Raw genomic sequence first — 20,347 nt, forward strand, 5'->3', positions numbered from 1 at the left:
GAGATCTGGAATAACCTCACCTCCCCTCCCCTCTCCGAACCTCAAGCTCCCTCCAACTCTTCCGCAAACACCTAAAAACCTGGCTATTCTCAAAACTGTAACACTTCCCCCCTCTTAGGCCTCTCACCTTCCCCCTTTGCACCTAACTCTTTAATCTCTCCACTGTAGTTCCTCTCTCATCTTTCTTCCTGTAAACCGTGCCGAGCTCCGCATTTGTGGAGATGGTGCGGTATATAAACCCAAGGTTTAGTTTAGTTTAGTATACTCTGGATGAGAGAGGGGATATGATAGACTTTTAAATATCTCTGTGGCATTTATGTACAGGAGGCAAGTCCTTTTCAAATGAGAGAAAACTTTTGAAGGAGAGGGCATAGGATGAACTTAAGAGGTAATAGACTCAGGAGTAATGTAAGAAAATACTCCTTTATAGAAAGTGTAGTTAATGTGTGAAATAGACTGTATCTGAATTCAAGATAGCATGGAACAGGCATGTGGGATATTTTGGGGGAAAGAGAAGATAATGGATTGTGGGGAAGGGCAGTCTGGATGGGCCATTTTTTATCTGCCGTCATGTTTCTATGTAGCTCATATCACAGTAGTAAATATTGATTGACCTAGTTTTCCCTAGTTTATTGCATTTTGTCCTTCTTCCCCTCCCACTTTAATATTGTACAGTACCCCCCCCACACACACACACACACTTTGAATATTGTACAGTATTTAGATTCTGCTGTTATATATGATGTGAAAACTAATGATGCTGCGGATTTCCCTCTTTGGCATGGAACAAGGGCAAATAATTGTTTGAGTATGCAGATAGGTGCTGTGGATATGGTGGTGTTAGTGTTTGCCTCCAAGGCTAATTAACATCAACTTAAGGGTCTGATGCAGAAAGCACTACAGGAGAGGTTCTTGAAGATAGGAAGTGAGGTAAAATGAACAACTCAAACAGTGTGCAATCCTCACTCAGCAGGATAAACCATTCAAAACAGAACAGACCAACTTGTGACGTTCTTCAATTTTCTTTATTCAAAAACTTTTCTTTTTTCTTATCATTCTTGCTCCAATGCTCAAATGCCCGACGGGACCCGTTTCACCAAACTGGCTTTATCAAGGGTTCCAGCAAGGAGCACTTAATTTGGCTTCCTCTTGCAGCCGAGGCAGGATTGCTCCTGCCTCGGCTGCAAGAGGAAGCCAAATTAAGTGCTCCTTGCTGGAACCCTTGATAAAGCCAGTTTGGCGAAACGGGTCTCGTCGGGCATTTGAGCATTGGAGCAAGAATGATAAGAAAAAATTGAAGAACGTCACAAGTTGGTCTGTTCTGTTTTGAATGGTTTATCCTGCTGAGTGAGGATTGCACACTGTTTGAGTTCTGATGCAGAAAGCCCTGCATTAGATCTGTTTGCTTATGGACGAACATATAGCTTCTAATGCAGACATAAGTGTTTTGCATGTTTAATTTAGTATGATTTTGAAATGTGTACAACTTGTACACTAATCAGGATAAACCCATCAGAAGAATGTGTATAGGTTTCTATGCCAAGGACAGGAAACACACTGTGTACATCTTAGCAAAAAAATGTTGGCATACATTCACTGCACACAGGTTGAATGTTTTTCTGTGAATATCTGCCTTGCTGAAATTTCTTGTACACACATTTTTTGTGATACTGATATTTTTGCACTGAATTTCTTTTGCCTATACCCAGCACAGATCTGTCACTTGTGTTTTTATGCTCACAGCAAAAACTATTCATTCTGCATTAGTCTAAGGATTTAACCATCCTTGGCATGATAGTGTTTGAGGATCTGAAAGTGATGAAACTGTGTGACAAAATAGTAACTGAAAAGCATAACCCAGAAGAAAAAAAGGTGTTAATGCTTCTGTACAAGTCACTAGTGAAGCCCCACTTGGAGTATTGTGTTCAGTTTTGGAGGCCATATCTTAGTGTCATAAAAAGACTATGGCCCAGATTATATAAACAACGCCTGTATCGGCGGCTGCCTAAAAACAGCCACTGATCGCGTGTCAATCACCCATTGGCACCGTTCAAAGAATCACAGCTGTTTTTAAAGTAGGTGCCTTTAAATGTAGGCCAGCATTTTACAGGCCTAAGGCCACTTCCGGTGAAAACAGTGCCCACAATGGCCTTGGGCTTGCCTAGACGCTTCCATAGGTGTGCAAATGGTGCCTTCAGTCTGGCTGCTGTTTGCTTTTTTATTTTTATTTTTTTAATGTGCAGGACGCCTAACTTTGGGACAATGACTAAAATGATATTGGCTTTGCGTTGAGACAGAAGATGGAGCACCTGCCTGTATACCCTACAGTATTGGTTCCCAAACTTTTTTGGGTTTGGTTTAAGACACCTAATATGTCTGATTTTTTTCACGGCCCCCATAAGTCAAAAGAAATAACAGTTGTCTCCCTGTATAGTTTGGCTTCTTTCCTCAATTCCCTCCAATTTAGTAGTTTTCTCACTTACCCCTCCCATTCAACTGCAGGATCTGCTACTTCTCGTCCCCTTCCTCACACTTCAGCTTGTGATTTTGGGGCTGGCAGCAGCTTAATTGCACATCCTTGGAAACTTCTTGCCCTCTTCTTCAACTTCCTGTTCCTGTAGAGGTAGGATGCTGCAGCGGAGGGAATGCTTCTGGGTTGCCAAAGGCAGCATGTTTTAAGCCAGTGTTTCTCATTTTGGTCCTGGAGTATCCCCTTGCAGGTCAGGTTTTCAGGATATCCACAATGAATATGCACGAGAGAAATTTGCAAAAGCATCAGAGGGAAGGCTTCTGGATTAGCCACTGGCAACATGTAGGAAAGAATGCTGCCTGCAGAGAGAGTGTAGTTGGATCCTGAGGGAGGTAGTACACCTGTGGAAGCCTTGAACTAACTATTCCCATCCCCTTGAGTCTAGAAGGGATACCTGTGGGATTTCTGTTGCTCTCTTCCCATGCAGCTATCTACACAAATTAATTTGGGGCCCATTGACATCCTTTGTAGAAACTCTATAGTTATGGTTTGTCATAAGATAATATGCACATCCGGGGGTGGGGGGAGGGATGGGAGGTAAATAAGGTTGGAAATGGTTGGAAAAGCTTTGATGGGTGAGGGGAGGGTATTAATAAGTATGAAAAAATATTACACTTCCCCCCTCCCCATTCGCGGTTTCAGTAATCACAATTTCTCATATTCGTGACTTTGGGGGGAGGGGGAAAAAAACCATCTTTAAGTATTCCCCCCGGCATCCCAGCCTTACCTGGTGGTCTAGCGGGCTTTTGGGGCAAGAGCGCTCTTCCTACGCTCCTGCCCCGTGCAGATCGCCATTAGGAAATAGCTGTAGGGAGTTCCCATCATAGTCTTGAGAGACTACGGGAACTCACAGCAGCCATTTCCTAATGGCGATCTGCACGGGGCAGGAGCGTAGGAAGGCGGGGTGGGTCAGAGCCGGATATTTGCGGTTTTTCACCATTCGCGGTCCGGCTCTGCCCCTATCTCCCGCGAATCCGGAGGGAGAAGTGTACATATGTTATGGTAATGGTGGGAAGGAAGGGAAATTTTATGTATTGTTAAATATGAAAGAAATTCAAGTGATGTACTCAATTTCAATTGTCAATTTATTGATACACTTGTAAGATGTAAAAATGAATAAAGATTGGGGGGGGGGGAAAAAGCCTGCTTAAGCTTTCTTTTTGTGCCTTTGGTTGTGTAGTGATCAGCTGACTCGAAGGGCTCGATACATCAAATAAACTTGGAACAAGATTTAAATATTTTGGCTTTTCTTATACTGTACTTGCTAGAATTGTCATAAGCAATTTCCTTATCTCAGTGTCATCCTAGATTCCTATCCTGAATTTATCCCTGGTTTTGTTCTGTTGACCCAGAGCTGTTCTGATCTAGTTTATTATTGCTCGTTGCCATGTTTTATTATTTTTTTTCTTCCCAGTGAATTTAAGGTTTTTCTGAGTTGTAGTTTGGCTTGTTTGACATTCTTTAAACATTTTTGCAGCTCCACATTTGTTTTTCTGATTTTTAAAAAAAATATTTCAAATTTAATTGCTGGTTTGTTTTCCTTTCTAACCCAACATAAACAATGAGGTTAAACATCTGTCTGAGGTCAAAATGATTCCTCAGATTAGTAGAAGAGGTTCAAAATTTAGGGCTCCTTTTACAAAGGCGTGCTAGGGCCTTAACGCACGGAATAGTGCACGCTAAAATGCTATGTGCGCTAGCTGCTACCGCCTCCTTTTAAGCAGGTGGTAGATTTTTGGCTAGCTCAGGTTATAGTGTGTGCTAATACGGTGCATGCGGTAAAATCCGTAGCGCACCTTCGTAAAATGAGCCCTTGGTGTGTAAATGGGGGGAGGGGTTAGTGTGTGTGAAGTAGTACATCTATTTGAAAATGGGCTGGATCAGGCAATTCCAGAGAAATAAAAAGGGCCCTGTGCATGGTAATTTTGAATGGCACAACTTCCCCCCCCCCATAAACAAAGTAAGTATTTCAATGTTATTGCTACCTATCTCTTCTGGGAGGAGGGGCGGGTTACTGTCATTTGAACAAGTACTTTTTTTTTTTTTTTTTTTAAATTGTGCTTCGTACTGAAATATTTAAACCTGTATTTTCCTGTCTAGACAGAACAATTGTACTTCAGCAGTGGGTGGGGTGTAACATCTTCAGTTAAGTATTCATTTGAGCTCTCTTGCTTAGTCTGTAATTAACATGTAAATACAGTAGTTTCATTGCAAAATTAGCATGCCATTTTTTAAGATGTATTATATTGCAAAATATTTATTTAAGGGGGGTGCCTGGGCTAATATCTATTGAATTCTGCGTTACTAGAAATGTTTGGCATAGGAGGAGCTTTAGTCATTTAAACTTACTGGAAATTATGTAGCAGGACACTTCTGTAGCTTAAAATTGATTTTCCAAGTTTAATATACTGCCTAGCAAGAGCCTTTGAGAGTTTACAAGTGGTACATATTCTATCAAGAATGTAAAGTAGTGAGAGAGAACAAAAGAACTCCCATTAGTGATAGAAAAGAGAAGCTGAATGCTGGGATTCTGAGGCCAGGATTCTAAAAAAAAGAGTTAAAACTAACGAAGCCGTTTTGATAGCGAAGTGAAAAAAGCGAGACATTTTCAAACAATCACATGTACAGATGAGGTCGGCAGCGAAGATTCTCTAAATTTGCATGTGCATATCACTAGTGATAGCGATGGGCACATGCGCAGAAAAAAACCAAACGAACCACAACAGCGGGAGAGATGTCCACTCTCCCTGCTGCCAAGTGACTTGCCTCCACCCCCTCCCCCATCTTTTGGGATATATCAGGGAGGGGCCTGAGGCTCTGGCGTAAGTTGTATAAGGTCCTTCCAATGGAGCTTAGCAGTGGCAGGTGTTTTGACAGCGGGGAGAGTGGGTATTTCTCCCGCTGCTGGTGGTGCAGGTGGCTGAGCAGCAGCATCAGGTGTCTTGGCAGCAGGGAGAGTGGGCCTCTCTCCTGCTGCAGGGGCTGGTATATTAAATAAATCGAACTTGACGGCATCATGAATGAATGGCAGTTAATTGAGAGAGTTTTAGGGGCCGTTATCTGTGATGATAAAAGCTTTTCATTTTAAGGTTGGGTATCCTACAATTGGTAGAGGGCCATTTAGCAACAGTACAGTATCTTTAATTAATTAACGTACAGATTCAAGCCGCATACTCTAGCTTCTTTGCAAGTTAAGATTTAAGGCTCAGATTCACTAAAGAGTGTTTCAATCACTGTTGGCTGATTCCTGGCTGATTTTAAAACAGTGATTGATTCACTATCTATTTTTGCATGCAAATGATTTGCATGGAGTACAAATCATTTGCTTGCAAACTCCTGACTCAATCACTCATTGAGCAATTGAGTTGGGGCAGCCCTGACAGTAGTGACAGGAGAAGCAGCCTCCTATCACTGCTGTCAGCAGCTTTTTTTTTTTTTTTTTTTTCATTTTTTAAATGGGCCAGATATTTTGCTTGTATTACACACGCAAAATATCAGCCCAATTAAAAAATAAATTTATAAAAGCCCCACCCACCTCCCGATAGTGCCTCCTCCCTGAACCCAAAAGAAAAAGTCTCCCACAGCTGATCCCCGCCGCTGCCACTTCAATGGCAGGAGGGATTCCCATTCCCTCCTGCCATCGGGCCGACTCCCTCCCCCCCCAAAAACAAACAAACAAACAAAAAAAAACCAGCAGGAGGGATGCCGACTCTCTCCTGCCATGGATCCCCCTGTTCTGGTTCCCCTCCCCCTCCCTGTTGGGAATAGGGTGGGTGTTCAGTCCCTCCTGCTCCATATGCCTCCAGCGATGACGCAGTCAGTCTTCGGGAGTAGGAGGAAACACAAAGACCTCCTCCGCAGGCCCTGCCACAATGTGAGCCTTAGGCCCCGCCCCGTTGCATCATGTGATATATGGGGAGGGGCCTAAGGCCCCTATTGACTCGGGCATCAGGGCTCACAGAGGAGCAGGAGGAGTAACAAATTAATTGTGGGTTGGATATAGTTAAAAGTGATCCTTTCTACTATCTCTGAGAAACAGTTACCGACAGGTCTGCAGCAGTCAGGTTTTAGGACAGTAAAACCTGATTCAAATATCCAAGCAATTGTTAGTGAATCAATCGCTTGGCTATTTTGTATAGGGTTTACTAATTTGCATGGGTTGGATCAGATAGGAGATAGATCGGGCAGCAGTTTAGTGAATCGGGTCGGGGAACGATCGCAAAACCAGTGAAACTGGTTTTGCAATCGTCGTTACAGAATTGGTAAGTTTAGTGAATCTAGCCCTATATCCTTTCTCATACTACTTAAACTTGCAGAGGGAGGAAGCAACATAGCGGAAAATAACAGGCTCTCCCAATAGAAACAGTATAGGAGGACAGGACAGAAATGTACATAATAGATTTTTATTTTTGGCAGTGTTCTTCAACCACCGGTCCATGGAAATTTTCTGCTGGTCCACAGGGCCAGCACGTGCATCAGGCCCAAAACAGTGTTCTTCAACCTCCGGCCACAGTGCGATCAATGCGGCGTTATCTTCGAGCCAGCTCCCTCTTCCTCACTGATTCAGTGCACAAAGCCATGGGCAGTGGTCCCTACACGCATCCTGCACCTGAACTGGAAGCCTTCTCCCAGATGAGGCACAGGACGCGCAAGTTGCTGCTGCCCACAGCTTTGTGCACTGCGTCAGTGAGGAAGAGGGAGCTGGCCTGAAGATAATACCGGGGGCGGCATAAAATGGCCAGGCAGGAGCAGGCCAGAATGTAATGTAATGTAATTTATTTCTTATATACCGCTACATCCGTTAGGTTCTAAGCGGTTTGAAGAAAATATACATTAAGATTATAAATGAGAAGTAAGAAGGTACTTAAAAAATTCCCTTACTGTCCCGAAGGCTCACAATCTAACTAAAGTACCTGGAAATTAATAAAGAAGAGAAAATAAAGATGGTTGGAAAAAGAAAAATTCTATGTGAATTTATAGGATGGAAATTAAACTGACAGTGAAGAACTGTATGAAAAATACATATGGAATTCAGTTAGAGAGGGTAGGTTACAATCTATTTATGGTATTTGTTTAATTGGAAGGTGTTAAGGTGAGTAATTTGGGGGAAGGTTATCTGAAGGTAGGTGAATCTTCTGGAGGTAAAAGAGGAGGGGTTAAGATATTTGGATGAATTTTTTGAAAAGCAGGGTTTTGATTTCTTTTCTGAATGTTTTGAAGTTGTCTGATATTGTCATAAGATTGGAGATGGAATGGTTGATTTTTGCTGCTTGTGTTGCTAGAAGGTTGTCAAACATTTTCTTGCGTTGTGTGCCTTTGAGTGGGGGGAAGGCGAAAGGGTTCGAGGTTCTAATGTGTCTTGAGGTGGAGATTTGGTTTAAGCGGTTATTTAGATAGGAGGGGGAAGAGCCGTGTAATGCTTTGAATATCAGGCAGTAGAATTTGAATTGGATTCGTGCTTGTATGGGTAGCCAGTGAGAGTCTAAGAAGGCAGTTGTTATGTGATCATATTTTTTGAGTGAGTAGATCAATCTGAGGGCGGTGTTTTGTATGGTCTGGAGTTGTTTTATCATAGTGGCTGGACAAGGAAGATATAGGGAATTGCAATAATCCAGCAGACCTAAGACTAGGGATTGGACGATTAGTCTAAATTGTGCTTGGTCAAAGAATTTTCTGATTTTACGGAGATTTCTCATGGTTAGGAAAGCTTTCTGGGTTGTTTTGTTGATCTGGGGCTGCATTGTGCAACATCTGTCTATCGTAACTCCTAGGAGTTTTAGTTCGGGTTGTATTGGGTATTTGGTATTTTTGATTTTCAGTTCAGTGATGGTAGGAGTTTGGGCTTTTTCGAGCAAAAGGAATTTTGTTTTTTCAGAATTTAGTTTTAGTTTGTGATCCATCATCCATTTTTCTACTGTGTCTAAGGTTGTTTCTAGCTTTGTTGTGGTGGTGGTCTCTGATGGGTCAAATGGGAGGATTATGGTGATGTCATCAGCATAGCTGAAAGATGTGACATCTAGGGTATCTAAAGTGGCTCCTAGGGAGGAGATAAAGAGGTTGAAGAGCGTAGGTGAGAGAGGTGATCCTTGTGGAACTCTGCAGGGATTTGTCCATGGTTCTGATTTGATATCATTGTATTTTACTCTGTAGGTTCTAGATTTGAGAAACCCCTGAAACCATTTGTAGACCTTGCCTGAGATTCCTATGGTGTCGAGAATTTGTAGTAATAAGGTGTGGTCAACTAGGTCAAATGCTGCGGAGAGGTCTAATTGTATTAATATCATTTTTTTTCCTTTACTGATGTGTTGTCGGGCTGTATCTAGTAATGTGACAAGTAGTGTTTCTGTACTATGGTTAGTTCGGAATCCTGATTGTGAGGGGTGGAGTAGGTTATGTTTTTCCAGATATTCGGTGAGGTATTGTGCCACTAGGCCTTCTATTATTTTAACGTACAATGGTATTGAAGCGATAGGTCTGTAGTTGGAGGGGCTATCTATTGGGCCTTTGTGATCCTTTATGATTGGAGTGATTAAGATCTCTCCTAGGTCCTGTGGGAATTGGCCTTCTGTCAATGTGGTTTGAATCCATAGCATGAAGTTTGTTTTGAATGTGGTGGAGGCGTTTGATAATATGTAGGTGGGGCATTTATTTAGGTCACTGGAAGCATGGCTGTATTTATTGTAGAGTCGGTTCATATCCGACCAGACTAGAATTGGGAAATCGGACCAGCTTCTGTCTGCTACGATGGCTTCGCTAGTTGATGGGTTTGTTGTTATCTTTTCTAGATGGGTGTGTGTGTTGATGAATGTAGATCTGATATTGGTGATCTTGTTTTTGAAATGGTCTGCTAGGTGGATGGCTGTTGGTGGGTGGATACCTTGGGTGGAGAGGTAAGGTTTGGTATCTGTGAGGTTCTTTAATAGATTAAATAGCTTTTTTGTGTCTGGGATTTTTTTGCCTATCATATTGGAGTAGTAGGCTTTTCGTTTTTCCTTGAGTTTGGTTTTGTATTGATTAATTTGGTATCTCCATGCAGTTTTAGTGTGTTCTAAACTCTTGTTTTTTTTCCAGACTCTTTCTAGTTGTCTGCAGAGCTTTTTAGATTGGAGAAGTTCGGCGTCGAACCATTTATCAGAAGGTCTGCATATTTTGAATTTTAGTTTTTCTGAGGCTAGCTCATTTAGAATGGTTTTGCTTATGGATCTCCATTGGGATATAAATTCGTTGGGAGCTATGTTGATGGTGGCATGGTCTGCTTTATCCCAGAATATGGAGGGTTCGATTTTTTGGCGTGTTTTGAAGGAGGTTTTTATTGGAGGTTGTTTGTTAATGTTTTGAGGCCAGTTGATGTCAAAGGTGTATTTATAGTGATCTGACCAAAGGGAGGGGTGCCATGCCCCATTAGAGATATTGATTTTGGGTTTGTGAAGATGTTGGGTCATATAAGCAGCAAGATCTAATTGGTGTCCTTTTTCGTGTGTGGATTGGGGATTGAGGATCTGGTAGTTTAGTGCATTGAGGTATGAGAGTAAATTTATTACTTGTTTTGAGGTGTGATCTTCTAGATGGAGGTTTATGTCTCCTAGGAGAAGATTATGAGGTGATGTTAGGGAGTTCTGGTAAATAAATTCTTCAAGCGCTTGTTCGTTGTCATTCCATTTTCTTGGTGTTGAATAACAGAGGATGCATGTTAGAGTTTCTATGAGAGAATCATCGGATAGTTGACAGGCTAGGAGATCTAGGTGGGGAGTGGAGTGTTTGTCTAGGGTCTTTATATTGATGTTGTTTTTGAGTATGATGGCTAGGCCTCCACCACGTTTTTTTTTTTCTGCAGAAGGTAAAGGCATAGCATGGAGGGAGGAAGATAACAAAGGTAGGGGGGAATGATTTTATTTTTTAATTTAGTGATTGAATTATGTCAATTTTGAGAATTTACATCTGCTGTCAGTGTGCTTTATATAGTTTAATTTTGTGGTTAACAATTATGTGTTGTTAATAAGATTATATTGTGTATCTGTGAAAAATGAATGGAAAAAATAGTGTTACAATTAGTACTATTATGGGGGCGGGGTCTGGCCCACGACTTAGCCCAGTATTCTTCAACCGCCGGTCCACAGAATAATTACTTTATTTCTGCCGGTCCATAGGTGTAAAAAGGTTGAAAAACACTGTTTTAAGGTATGAGTGTAATGAATATACTTAGTATAATGGTAAACTGTAATCCTGTGTAAACATAGTATACATATATAATAATAATGTAATGCAAATTTGGCCCCCTAGCCAAGCAAACAACAACTGAATCTGTATTTAAAATCCACGTAAAAACCACTCTGAATTGACCCCTTTCCCCAGTCATTAGTAGCGGTATAGAAGCTTCCAGTAAAGATAAAAATCTCTGTGCCTGGGAAATCCCATACATTGGGTCTACGTTTTTATCTTTGTATGGACTCTATTCTGCGTATGTTTCCTCTTTGTGAGACGCTTTACAGCAGTTGGCAATTCTCGGCGTATTGGACCTTTTGGTTTATGATATATTTTTTGTGGCATATTTTTCAAACCTTTTTTCATATTGGACCCCCGACGAAGGTTTGTCCGAAACATGGACCGTGTCGGGTCCCTTGTTTGGTAAAAAGGTTTTTATATATTTATATTTGTCTCAATAAGTTTTGCCTGCATCTTGTACACATCTGCAGTTTGTTTTTGTTTGTTCCTCTTTGTTTTGACATTTAACCAAACTAAAAGTTCTAGTGCTTTAACTCTGGTTTTTAAATTTGAGTTGTGCATCCATGAAATACCATAGCAATGTGATTTAAGACGGAGTGTATCCTAAAATATTAATTTTGGCTGTGTACCTTATGACTGGACTTGTCATTTCAATATGACTAATATTAAATTTGAATTTATTTCAGGTGGTATGGTCAGGAAAAGGATTACAATGTTCTAGTTATGGATCTGCTTGGGCCAAGCCTTGAGGACCTCTTCAATTTCTGCTCTCGCAGATTCACAATGAAAACAGTACTTATGTTAGCTGACCAGGTATGTAGGGTTTTCATGATACTGTAGTACAGTATTCTGTTTCTAGAATGTTTGGAATCAGGGGCATGTCAAGTGGGCAACAGTTTGCTTGATCTCCAGTTTGGATAATTTAACCTTTAAAGATCAGTGAGGAGTAATACTTTTTTACCTCGGGCTTTTACAAACAATTCATAAAAGGATGTTTGAGAAATACTTGATACTTGTACAAGTAATTCAATCAGATCTGAGGATATTCAGTTTTAATTTCTGGGGTGAGACATTGCAAGTAATTCTGCATCATAGCACAAAATAAAGATATATATACGCTTTCTCTGTTAATGGTGCATTTAAATTTATATGAACCGGACCTGGTGGTTTTGTGTTTCAGTGCATTAAACCTATATTTATCATGGTATTTGTCAACAATTTCAGTATATGAGATGGTAGAAAAATGCTATGATTAAAATTTGAATTTACTATTACTACTACTATTTATCATTTTATAGCTCTAAAAGGTGTATGCAGCACTGTACATTTAACATTCAGTAGACGGTCCCTTCTCAGCTAATTTGAACAGACAGCATATCTCAGGGTTAGGGAGTTTCTAGCAGAAGGAATGATATGGGTATAGGTACCTGACGAGTGGGAGTTGAGTTGACAGCTTCTTCAAAAAAACAAGATTTTAGCTTAGATTTGAATAGTGCTAGAGATGCAGCATGGCATATTGACTCTGGCAGCCTGTTCCAGGCATACAGCATGACAAAAAAAGGGACTGGGTCTGGAGTTGGTGGTGGCGGAGAAGGGCACAGAGAAGAGGGACTTACCCAATGAATGGAGTTTGTAGGGGTAGACAAGTGAGGAAAGATACTGGTGTTTAAAGTAGTACAGTGAGTGAAGAATGATTGAACTTAGACTAACATTTACTGCTGTAACTTCTTTTTCCTGCTTTCTTACGCAGTTACTAATGCTTCTGTTTTGGTTTTTTTTTGTTGTTTTTTTTGCAGATGATCAGTAGAATTGAATATGTGCATACAAAGAATTTTATACACAGAGACATTAAACCAGATAACTTCCTAATGGGTATCGGGCGTCATTGTAATAAGGTTAGTTTAATACTGATCATGTATGAAAACCCATTTAACAACTTTAATGTTGTAAATTTTGAAATGATGTAGGTGTGTGTGTGTGGGGGGGGGGGGTGCCAAAGTATGTTTTACCATGTTCTAAAACTTAATGTTGACATTTAGTTCTAAATGATGGCACAAACATTTAGTGGTTTGTTTGGGGAGGGTTTTATATAATTTGGTTTCCACTGATTCTCATAGGGCATAGTGTGTTTTTAAATGTGAAAAACCTATTCTGTAACCCATTCTGCAATAACTCACAGCACTTGCTATTTCTCTGGCATTATGGAAGAGCTTTTAAGCCTTTTGAAAGGAATTGTTTATAAGAGATGGATTTATTTTTCAGAACTGAATTATAAGCATTTTTTTCAAATGGATATCTTTAGAAATATTACTTCATTTGTTTTATTACAGTAACAGTCCTATGACTTAAAATTACTAGGTTTTGTTTTCTGTTATACTCAGATCCTTTGAATTTCATTCTTGCAAATGTGTGACAATTAGAAATTCCCAATTAACTGTCTTTCATTTTAAATCTAAATCTGGTAAGCAGGCCTGGCACTGCTGCGTGTAAAATGTTAACATGAAAGGCTTCTAAAAAAGGTGTATTGCTGTAATAAACGTACATGTTAATGTTTTGATCAAGAGGAAACAGCAAAGTATAATCTTGTCAGCAGCAGATGAATCCAGACATGTGTGGGTTATTTCCATCCATCACCAAACTGAGCTCTGCCATATCAGAGGGTGAGCTTCCTGGTTAACCAGTGTTCTCTATTTCCAGGTAGATGGTCTTTCACAGGCTCTTGGTTTCACCTTTTGGATGGCTCCCTCCCCCATCCCCACATTTCCCAGCTTCTGCTGCCAGTATCCCAGCTCCTCAGTCTTCCTTCCTGCAAGACAGGCTGTAGGAGTCTATCTTTTCTGCTCGTGTTTTATTTTGCATAGTATGTGTTTTGTGTTCACGGTTTTTGCCCTCATTCTGTGGAGGTTCCCTGCAGGGACATCCTTGACTGTGGAAGATCGTAGACCTTTGGAAAAAGTCTGCTTCTAGGGGGTTCCCTGCCTCTCAGTAAGTCCCCTAGACAGCCTGCTAATGGGTAGAGTGCATGCTGAGCTGTTCCATGGAGGCGTGGCTGGGATTGGAGCAGACTGTGTTCCTCCGCCAGATGTCTGTGCGACATGTCCAAGGGTGGTGGTGGTGGAGGTCTCCAGCTTTGGTGGTCAGGTGTTCTGTCCCATTTGGCTTGGCCAGTATACCTTTGTCAGGGCTACACAGCTTCATCTAGGATTATGGTGCATGACTATCAGTTTGCGGCTCTCTTGCTTGAAGCTACAGTGTGACAGAGTTGCTTGTGGTGGGTCCTCACTTTCTGTCCATCTCTTATGGTTGACCACCTCAATTTGTCTATGCAGCATACTGCTCACCAACGTAGTGAGTACCTGACCTCCCAGGATCCTCTCTCAGTGCAGGTCACAGGGAGAGTCTCTAGAGGAGGCTGTTCATGTGCCAGGATGCTGGACATAGCTCTTTTGGTGGATGTAGAGTGCTTCTTTTTCTTCCTGTACAGAGGACAGCACAGTTCCATTTCTGGTTATGGAACACACCACCTGTTTGTCCAGCACAGTTCCCATCTCAGTTCAGCTCTGCGGCTCGGCTCCATCTCTGAATATAGAGGGCGCCTCTACTTGGGTGTAAAGAAGCACTCCATTTCTAGATTTAGAGTGCAACTTCTCTAGCAGCTCCATCTCTGGGTGTACATCCATCTCTGGATATAGAACACATTACTCAGGTCTGTGTGGCATGGTTCCATCTCAGAATGAAGAATGCAATATCCATCCCCTGATAGAGCACAACTTTGGGGGTCTGAGCAATCTCAGCAATATAGCCTTGATTCTGTCGTTGGGTCATGATTTCAGGGTGGCTAAAGCACATAGTTCTTTGGTGGAAGGTCATCTGTTGCATGTCATCGTGAGTGCAGCCTTCCACCTTCCTTGGAACCTCTGCTCTCTTTCTCTCTCGCTTGGTTATCTTTTGCTAGTGGCCAAAGGGCTTGAGTGGTTTGCTTCCTCTGCCTCAATGGAGGAGGTGGCATACTTCTCTGGGGCTTTGAGGATAGCAGTTTTACTGCCCTCTGATCAAGCTGTCAAGTGTTTCCTCAGGTTTTTCCAGCTCTGGATACTATCTATCTTTGGATCTTTACTTTCTCTATTTTTCTTATCCCATCCTTTTCAGGACTTGACTGCTTTGCTACATGTCTCTGGATTATCTGCTTATTTTGAAAGTATACTTGAGAATCCAGAAAATCCAAAAATCTGGACTGACCTGATCCCAAACTATTAGATTTTTGGATTTAGCCAGGCTTAGCCTACTCACTCTCTAGGTATGTAGATAATCTTCAATATGAATTACTGCATGTTAAATTGCTAAGCTGCAATGCTTTCAATAGGGTTTAAGTTAGTATGTGGTAAGTTGGACCTACTTCTGCTTTGGGCAGCAACATTTTGGATTAATTCCAGGCTGTACCAGCCCTTACACTGGTGATATCACTGAAATAGTTTAGTTTATCTTACCTCCATCCTTTGGTCTGGACTGGTAAGACTCAAAGAAATGGAAAATAAGTCATACCTGTTAAATTTCACCCATCTGTACACTGAACAGTTATTAATATTTTTTTCAGACCTAAGAAAATGAGGGAAAACAAGCTAATAATGACAAAAAAAATTCATTTTCTTACACTTAGTTTGCTCATGTTCTTCTCACTGGTACCTTGAATGATTTCAGAGATATTAGAAACTAGTCTGTAAGCCTGTTATATTAACGGGTGCTAGAATATGTCTGTCTGTCTTTCTCCCTCCCGCTGTGTCTCTCTCTCTCCCTGGCCCCCTTTCTCTGTTGGTCTTTCTGTCCCTCTCCCTGCCACTGTGTCTTTCTTCCTTTCTTTCTCCATCCCTCCCGCTGTCTGTCTGTCATTATTTCCCTCCTTTTCCCTGTGCAGCAGCATTTTCCCTCCTTCCTCCCTCCCCCCCTCCCCCACTTTCCTTTGCAGAAGCAGCAGTGTTATTGACAGACAGACAGCGGGAGGGATGGAGAAAGAAAGGAAGAAAGACACAGTGGCAGGGAGAGGGACAGAAAGACCAACAGAGAAAGGGGGCCAGGGAGAGAGAGAGACACAGCGGGAGGGAGAAAGACAGACAGACATATTCTAGCACCCGTTAATATAACAGGCTTACAGACTAGTTTCTAATATCTCTGAAATCATTCAAGGTACCAGTGAGAAGAACATGAGCAAACTAAGTGTAAGAAAATGAATTTTTTTTGTCATTATTAGCTTGTTTTCCCTCCTTTTCCCTGTGCAGCAGCATTTTCCCTCCTTCCTCCCTCCCCCCCTCCCCCACTTTCCTTTGCAGAAGCAGCAGTGTTATTTCCCTTCCCCTCCAGGTCCCTGTGAAGCAATAGCAGCATTTTCCCCCATCACCCCCCCATTCCCTTCTCTCCCCCCCCCCACTTTTCTTTGCAGAAGCAGCAGCGTTATTTCCCTTCCCCTCCAGGTCCCTGTGAAGCAGTAGCAACGTTTTCCCCCACCACCCTAGGGTTATCATATGGCTAAAGAAAAAAGGAGGGTTTGAAACATCAAGGTTTTACTTCCATTGAAAGCAATGGAAATAAAACCTGGATGTCTCAATCCATCCTCCTTTTTCTGGAGTCATATCATAACCCTAAAAAAGCCAGGAGACATACTCCAAAACAGCAATGCAAAACTTCAGGTAATGGCACGTGCCGGGGGCCCGCTAAAGACCACTCCAAAATGGTGTCTATTATTATTATTTTTATTTTTTTTTATTTTTACTTTCCTTCGATGTGGGGGGGAGGGGTTGAGGGGCCTCGTTGCTGCTCTTACCCGCTGCGTGAAACTGAAGTGAAATAAGGTGGCCTGGGCTGACTGGAGGATGACGATTCCCCGCACTGACTTGGCCCAGCCTGAAGAGCCGGCCGAAGCACACAAATGAATGTCCCATTCTTTTTCGGCTCCCCCTTCCCTTCCCGCGGGCTGGCCTGCTGTGGCGGAAGGTTTTTTAAAAGTTTAAAAGTGCCTGCGGTAGCTCCTCTTATGATTCTCTGCAGGCGCTAAGAGCGACAGTCTCCACCTGCATTGCCCCCACCGCGCCACTCACCGGCCCATCGCTCTCCACCAGCGATCCTGCCATCTTGGTAGTGCCGAGCAATGACTGAGGCGACGGTGGATTAGCCGCTGGAGGAAGAGACTGGCGGGCAACGGAGAACAGGTTCAGGGCTGCCAGAGGGGAGGGAAGAGGGGAGGAGTGAGCCTGGCTGAGACTGGCAGGAAGAGGAAGGCGGGGCAGGTGAGCCGCCACCGTGAAAAACTTTAGGGAGCCAGCCAGACTGTGAGTGCAGGCCGTTGTAAGCTTGAATGTGCACTCTTGCCAGCCATGGACATATGGATCATGGAACACGCTGGCAAGAGTGCGCATGCGTGGCTAGCGTTTTATTATATAGGATAACCAATTGACCAGCCATTGTAGCTGTTAAGAGTAGCTTATAATAGAGATTATTAACCAGCTGGATCCAACCCAACAAGTTTTCATGTGCAATCATTTTGGTTCATTTGTGTAATTGATAGGTCACTTAACAGGCTTTGCTGCTAAGCTTCAGTAGAACAGCTTCTCTTAGACCAGACATGAGCAAACTATGGCCCGCAGGCCATATCCGGCCCGTATAATTTTTTAATCCGGCCTGCCAACCATCTGAACCCCACTGACCGCGAGCCCTAAGTATCTCCCACCAGAGCAGCATCCGGCCTACAACACTCTAAACAAGCTGCTTCGTGGCCTTCTCTTGTTGGAGAATTCCCTCTGCCACATCACTGATGTCATCAGTAACGCGGCACACTGAAGTCCCCGATGAGAAAGCCAATTTAGAGTGCTACCAGCCTGACGCTGCTCTGAAGGGAGGTATGTAGGGCTCGCAGTAAGCGGGGTTCAGATGGAGAGAATGATGGAGAGTCGGTAGGGGTTCGGCTGTGCAGCAGGGGCGAGTGCTCAAGGGTTCTGCTGTACAAGAGGAGGGAGGGAAGGATGGATGGAAGCTGGGCAAGGGTTCTGCTGCACGAGGGGAGGCAGGAGGGATATAAGCTGGGCAAGTGTTCTGCTGAACAGGGGTATGGAGGAATAAAAAGATGCTCTTGGTCTAGCCCCTCTGTCAAATTTAAGAACCAACCCATTGTGGCCCATGAGTCAGTTTGCCCATCCCTGTCTTTGACTGTCCTGGTTAACTAGCACTTTTGACATGTTGCCTGGGACAAGTTGTCAGCGGCAGCACCATACCAGTTCTTGGAAGCTATAGATGTGAAACTAATTGGTCCCAAGCATTTTTTGTTCTATGGGTTCAAGTGTACATATATTAACACTGTAACTGCAGCATTAAGTTGCTGGGCTTAAAGATAACTTGTCTCTTTTTTTTTTTTTTTTTTGGCATTTATAATTGCATAATCATCAAGTTCTAGGCAGAGAACAGTCGTTATTAAAACAGCATTTGGAGAAGACACATTAGTTTACAATCAGAATTATTGGTCAAAAAGTAGCACAGTATTGACCCGATAGCAAAACTCTTAAACTACAATCGGGCTCGTAATTTAATGTAGCCCAATATTGGGCCCTGGATCCCAGCAGGTGTGTTGAATCTCAGTTCACATTTCATCATATTTCTTGATTAGCCAGGTTTCATTAGTTGGCAAAAAACACATAATTACCCTTCTTCCAGTGAAGATTACACTTGTCTTGATTTTTACAGTTCTCCTTTCCTTTCCTCAACTGTACCCTCCAACTTGGGGTACACATGTGGGCTTTGATTGGGATGTCCGCCTTCATGGTTTCTTTGACGCTGTCCACAGCTGTGGTTTTGGCCACCACCTGCAGAGACCACCTTATACAGGGTCTGTGAGGTGATTGTATTAGGATGATCCACAGTAGTATGCATAAAAATCAACCTTGTCGGATCTTGTCTCCTCAAGGCTTATTTTTGTCCACTTGGTACGTCTTACTCATGTGTCAAATTTCAGTTTGATTAGACAATATTTAAAGGTCACCCCAGCATGCACTGTTTGCTTGTGTGTTGTGTGTATAGGTGATTGCGCATGATTAGTTTGTATTGTCATCTAGTTTGCGATCTGCACCTGAAAACTGACTGCTTCGGAAGTCAGTCTGTCAGCTGGGATTTACACACTGAAGTTATTACTATTCAGAGCAGTTTCAGATGACAACATGACAACTCAGCAATGTAACTGACTTGGCTTTGTCAGTTTTGTGCACGTTCGACAGTGGAATGAATGGAAATCAGAGCTCCATACAATGACGTTGAACTGTTGTCTGCTCTCAACACATATCCGAATAAAGCTGTTGCAAACAAGGCACTTAGTCATTTCCAGACATCTTTAGTTTCTGTCCTAGCACCTGGCAGCGCTTGCCTTTCTTGATGACAGAATCGCACCAGAAATAAAGCTACAAACTATGCAAAAACTTACAGCGTCTGTTGCCAGACATTCCATGTCTCATACATAAGATTAAACGGAACCTGTGACCTTTGAAAGTCTTATAACACGGAGAACAGTCATTTTTTTGATCTGTTGATTTGGAGAATCAACAAAAGCAAAAATATTCCTGAAGAAACCCTCCCCAGAGTGCAGCGATGATCCAGTTTTCAAGGAACTTTGTAATTGGGCATCCAAACAGATCGTTAATGATGCAGCAAAATGAGGGATAAGCCTCACTGAAAAATACGATACTTTGCCAAAAGATGAAGAACAGAAATAATTTGTTCTTCAGCTATGGCCAGCCATCGAAAGAAGTTTCCTTCTGCACCAAAGGTGTCTCTTATGTCATAGACTAATTGATTGTGTAAGAATTACAATATATTGTTAAGCTTAGCGGTACTTAAAAAAAACATACACAAAAAAAAAAAAAAACAGTAATAACAACAACTTTATTCTTGTATACCACCACACAGTTCTAAGCGGTTCACAGAAAAGAGAACTGAACAATCAGTGAAAAACATACAGGTATTAAGGAAATACAATCAAGGAAACAAAGAGATATCGTGTAATAAATTTATCAAACAGATGGGTCTATTATTCCTTTCTAAAGGAATTATAGGATGGAGCTTGTGGAATAATTGTGCCTAACCAGGCATTCATTTTGCCTGCTTGAAATGCAAGTGTTATATCCAAGGTGGGATGACCTCTAAACTGTGCTTTAAGTAAAAAAAAAAAAAAATCATTTGTATGTAATGGAATAAAATTATACCACTAATAATTTGTTCAAGGCACAAACGTGGAACTAATAATAAATATATTGAAAATGCGTTTGTGAAATTCAGTTATAAGCAGGGATTCATCCAGACCACATATACCTAGAAATAGCTGACATACTCAAAATCAAAAAAGATGGAAAGGAGAAAAATAAACCTCAATTGAGGGCAGTTGGGACTACACAAGTACCCAGCTGCAGTAACGGTGCATTTTCTGATTCCAGAACCTTACTAGGCAGCACTACCTAACGTAGATGCTTCACTGGCACACTGGCTGTTGGTATGTACATTTCTAGGTTTGGTTTCTGCTTAGCATGTGCTTCTTCTGCTGCAGCGCATAGTGCCTTATGCCTGTTC

The 20,347-nt window shown here is 42.1% G+C and overlaps 1 protein-coding gene across 4 annotated transcripts in view; it reads left to right on the forward strand.

Moving 5' to 3' along the window:
* CSNK1A1 (casein kinase 1 alpha 1) overlaps positions 1-20,347 on the forward strand; it is a 108,399-nt gene that overhangs the window by 11,284 nt on the left and 76,768 nt on the right. For all 4 annotated transcript variants that reach the window (XM_033927518.1, XM_033927519.1, XM_033927520.1 and 1 more), the window contains exons 3-4: positions 11,440-11,566; positions 12,550-12,648. In XM_033927518.1, coding sequence (XP_033783409.1) covers positions 11,440-11,566; positions 12,550-12,648 — 226 coding nt within the window. The remainder of the gene's footprint in view (positions 1-11,439; positions 11,567-12,549; positions 12,649-20,347) is intronic.

Source organism: Geotrypetes seraphini, chromosome 18 (assembly GCF_902459505.1).
Source record: "Geotrypetes seraphini chromosome 18, aGeoSer1.1, whole genome shotgun sequence".
In the NCBI taxonomy this organism is placed as follows: domain Eukaryota; kingdom Metazoa; phylum Chordata; class Amphibia; order Gymnophiona; family Dermophiidae; genus Geotrypetes; species Geotrypetes seraphini.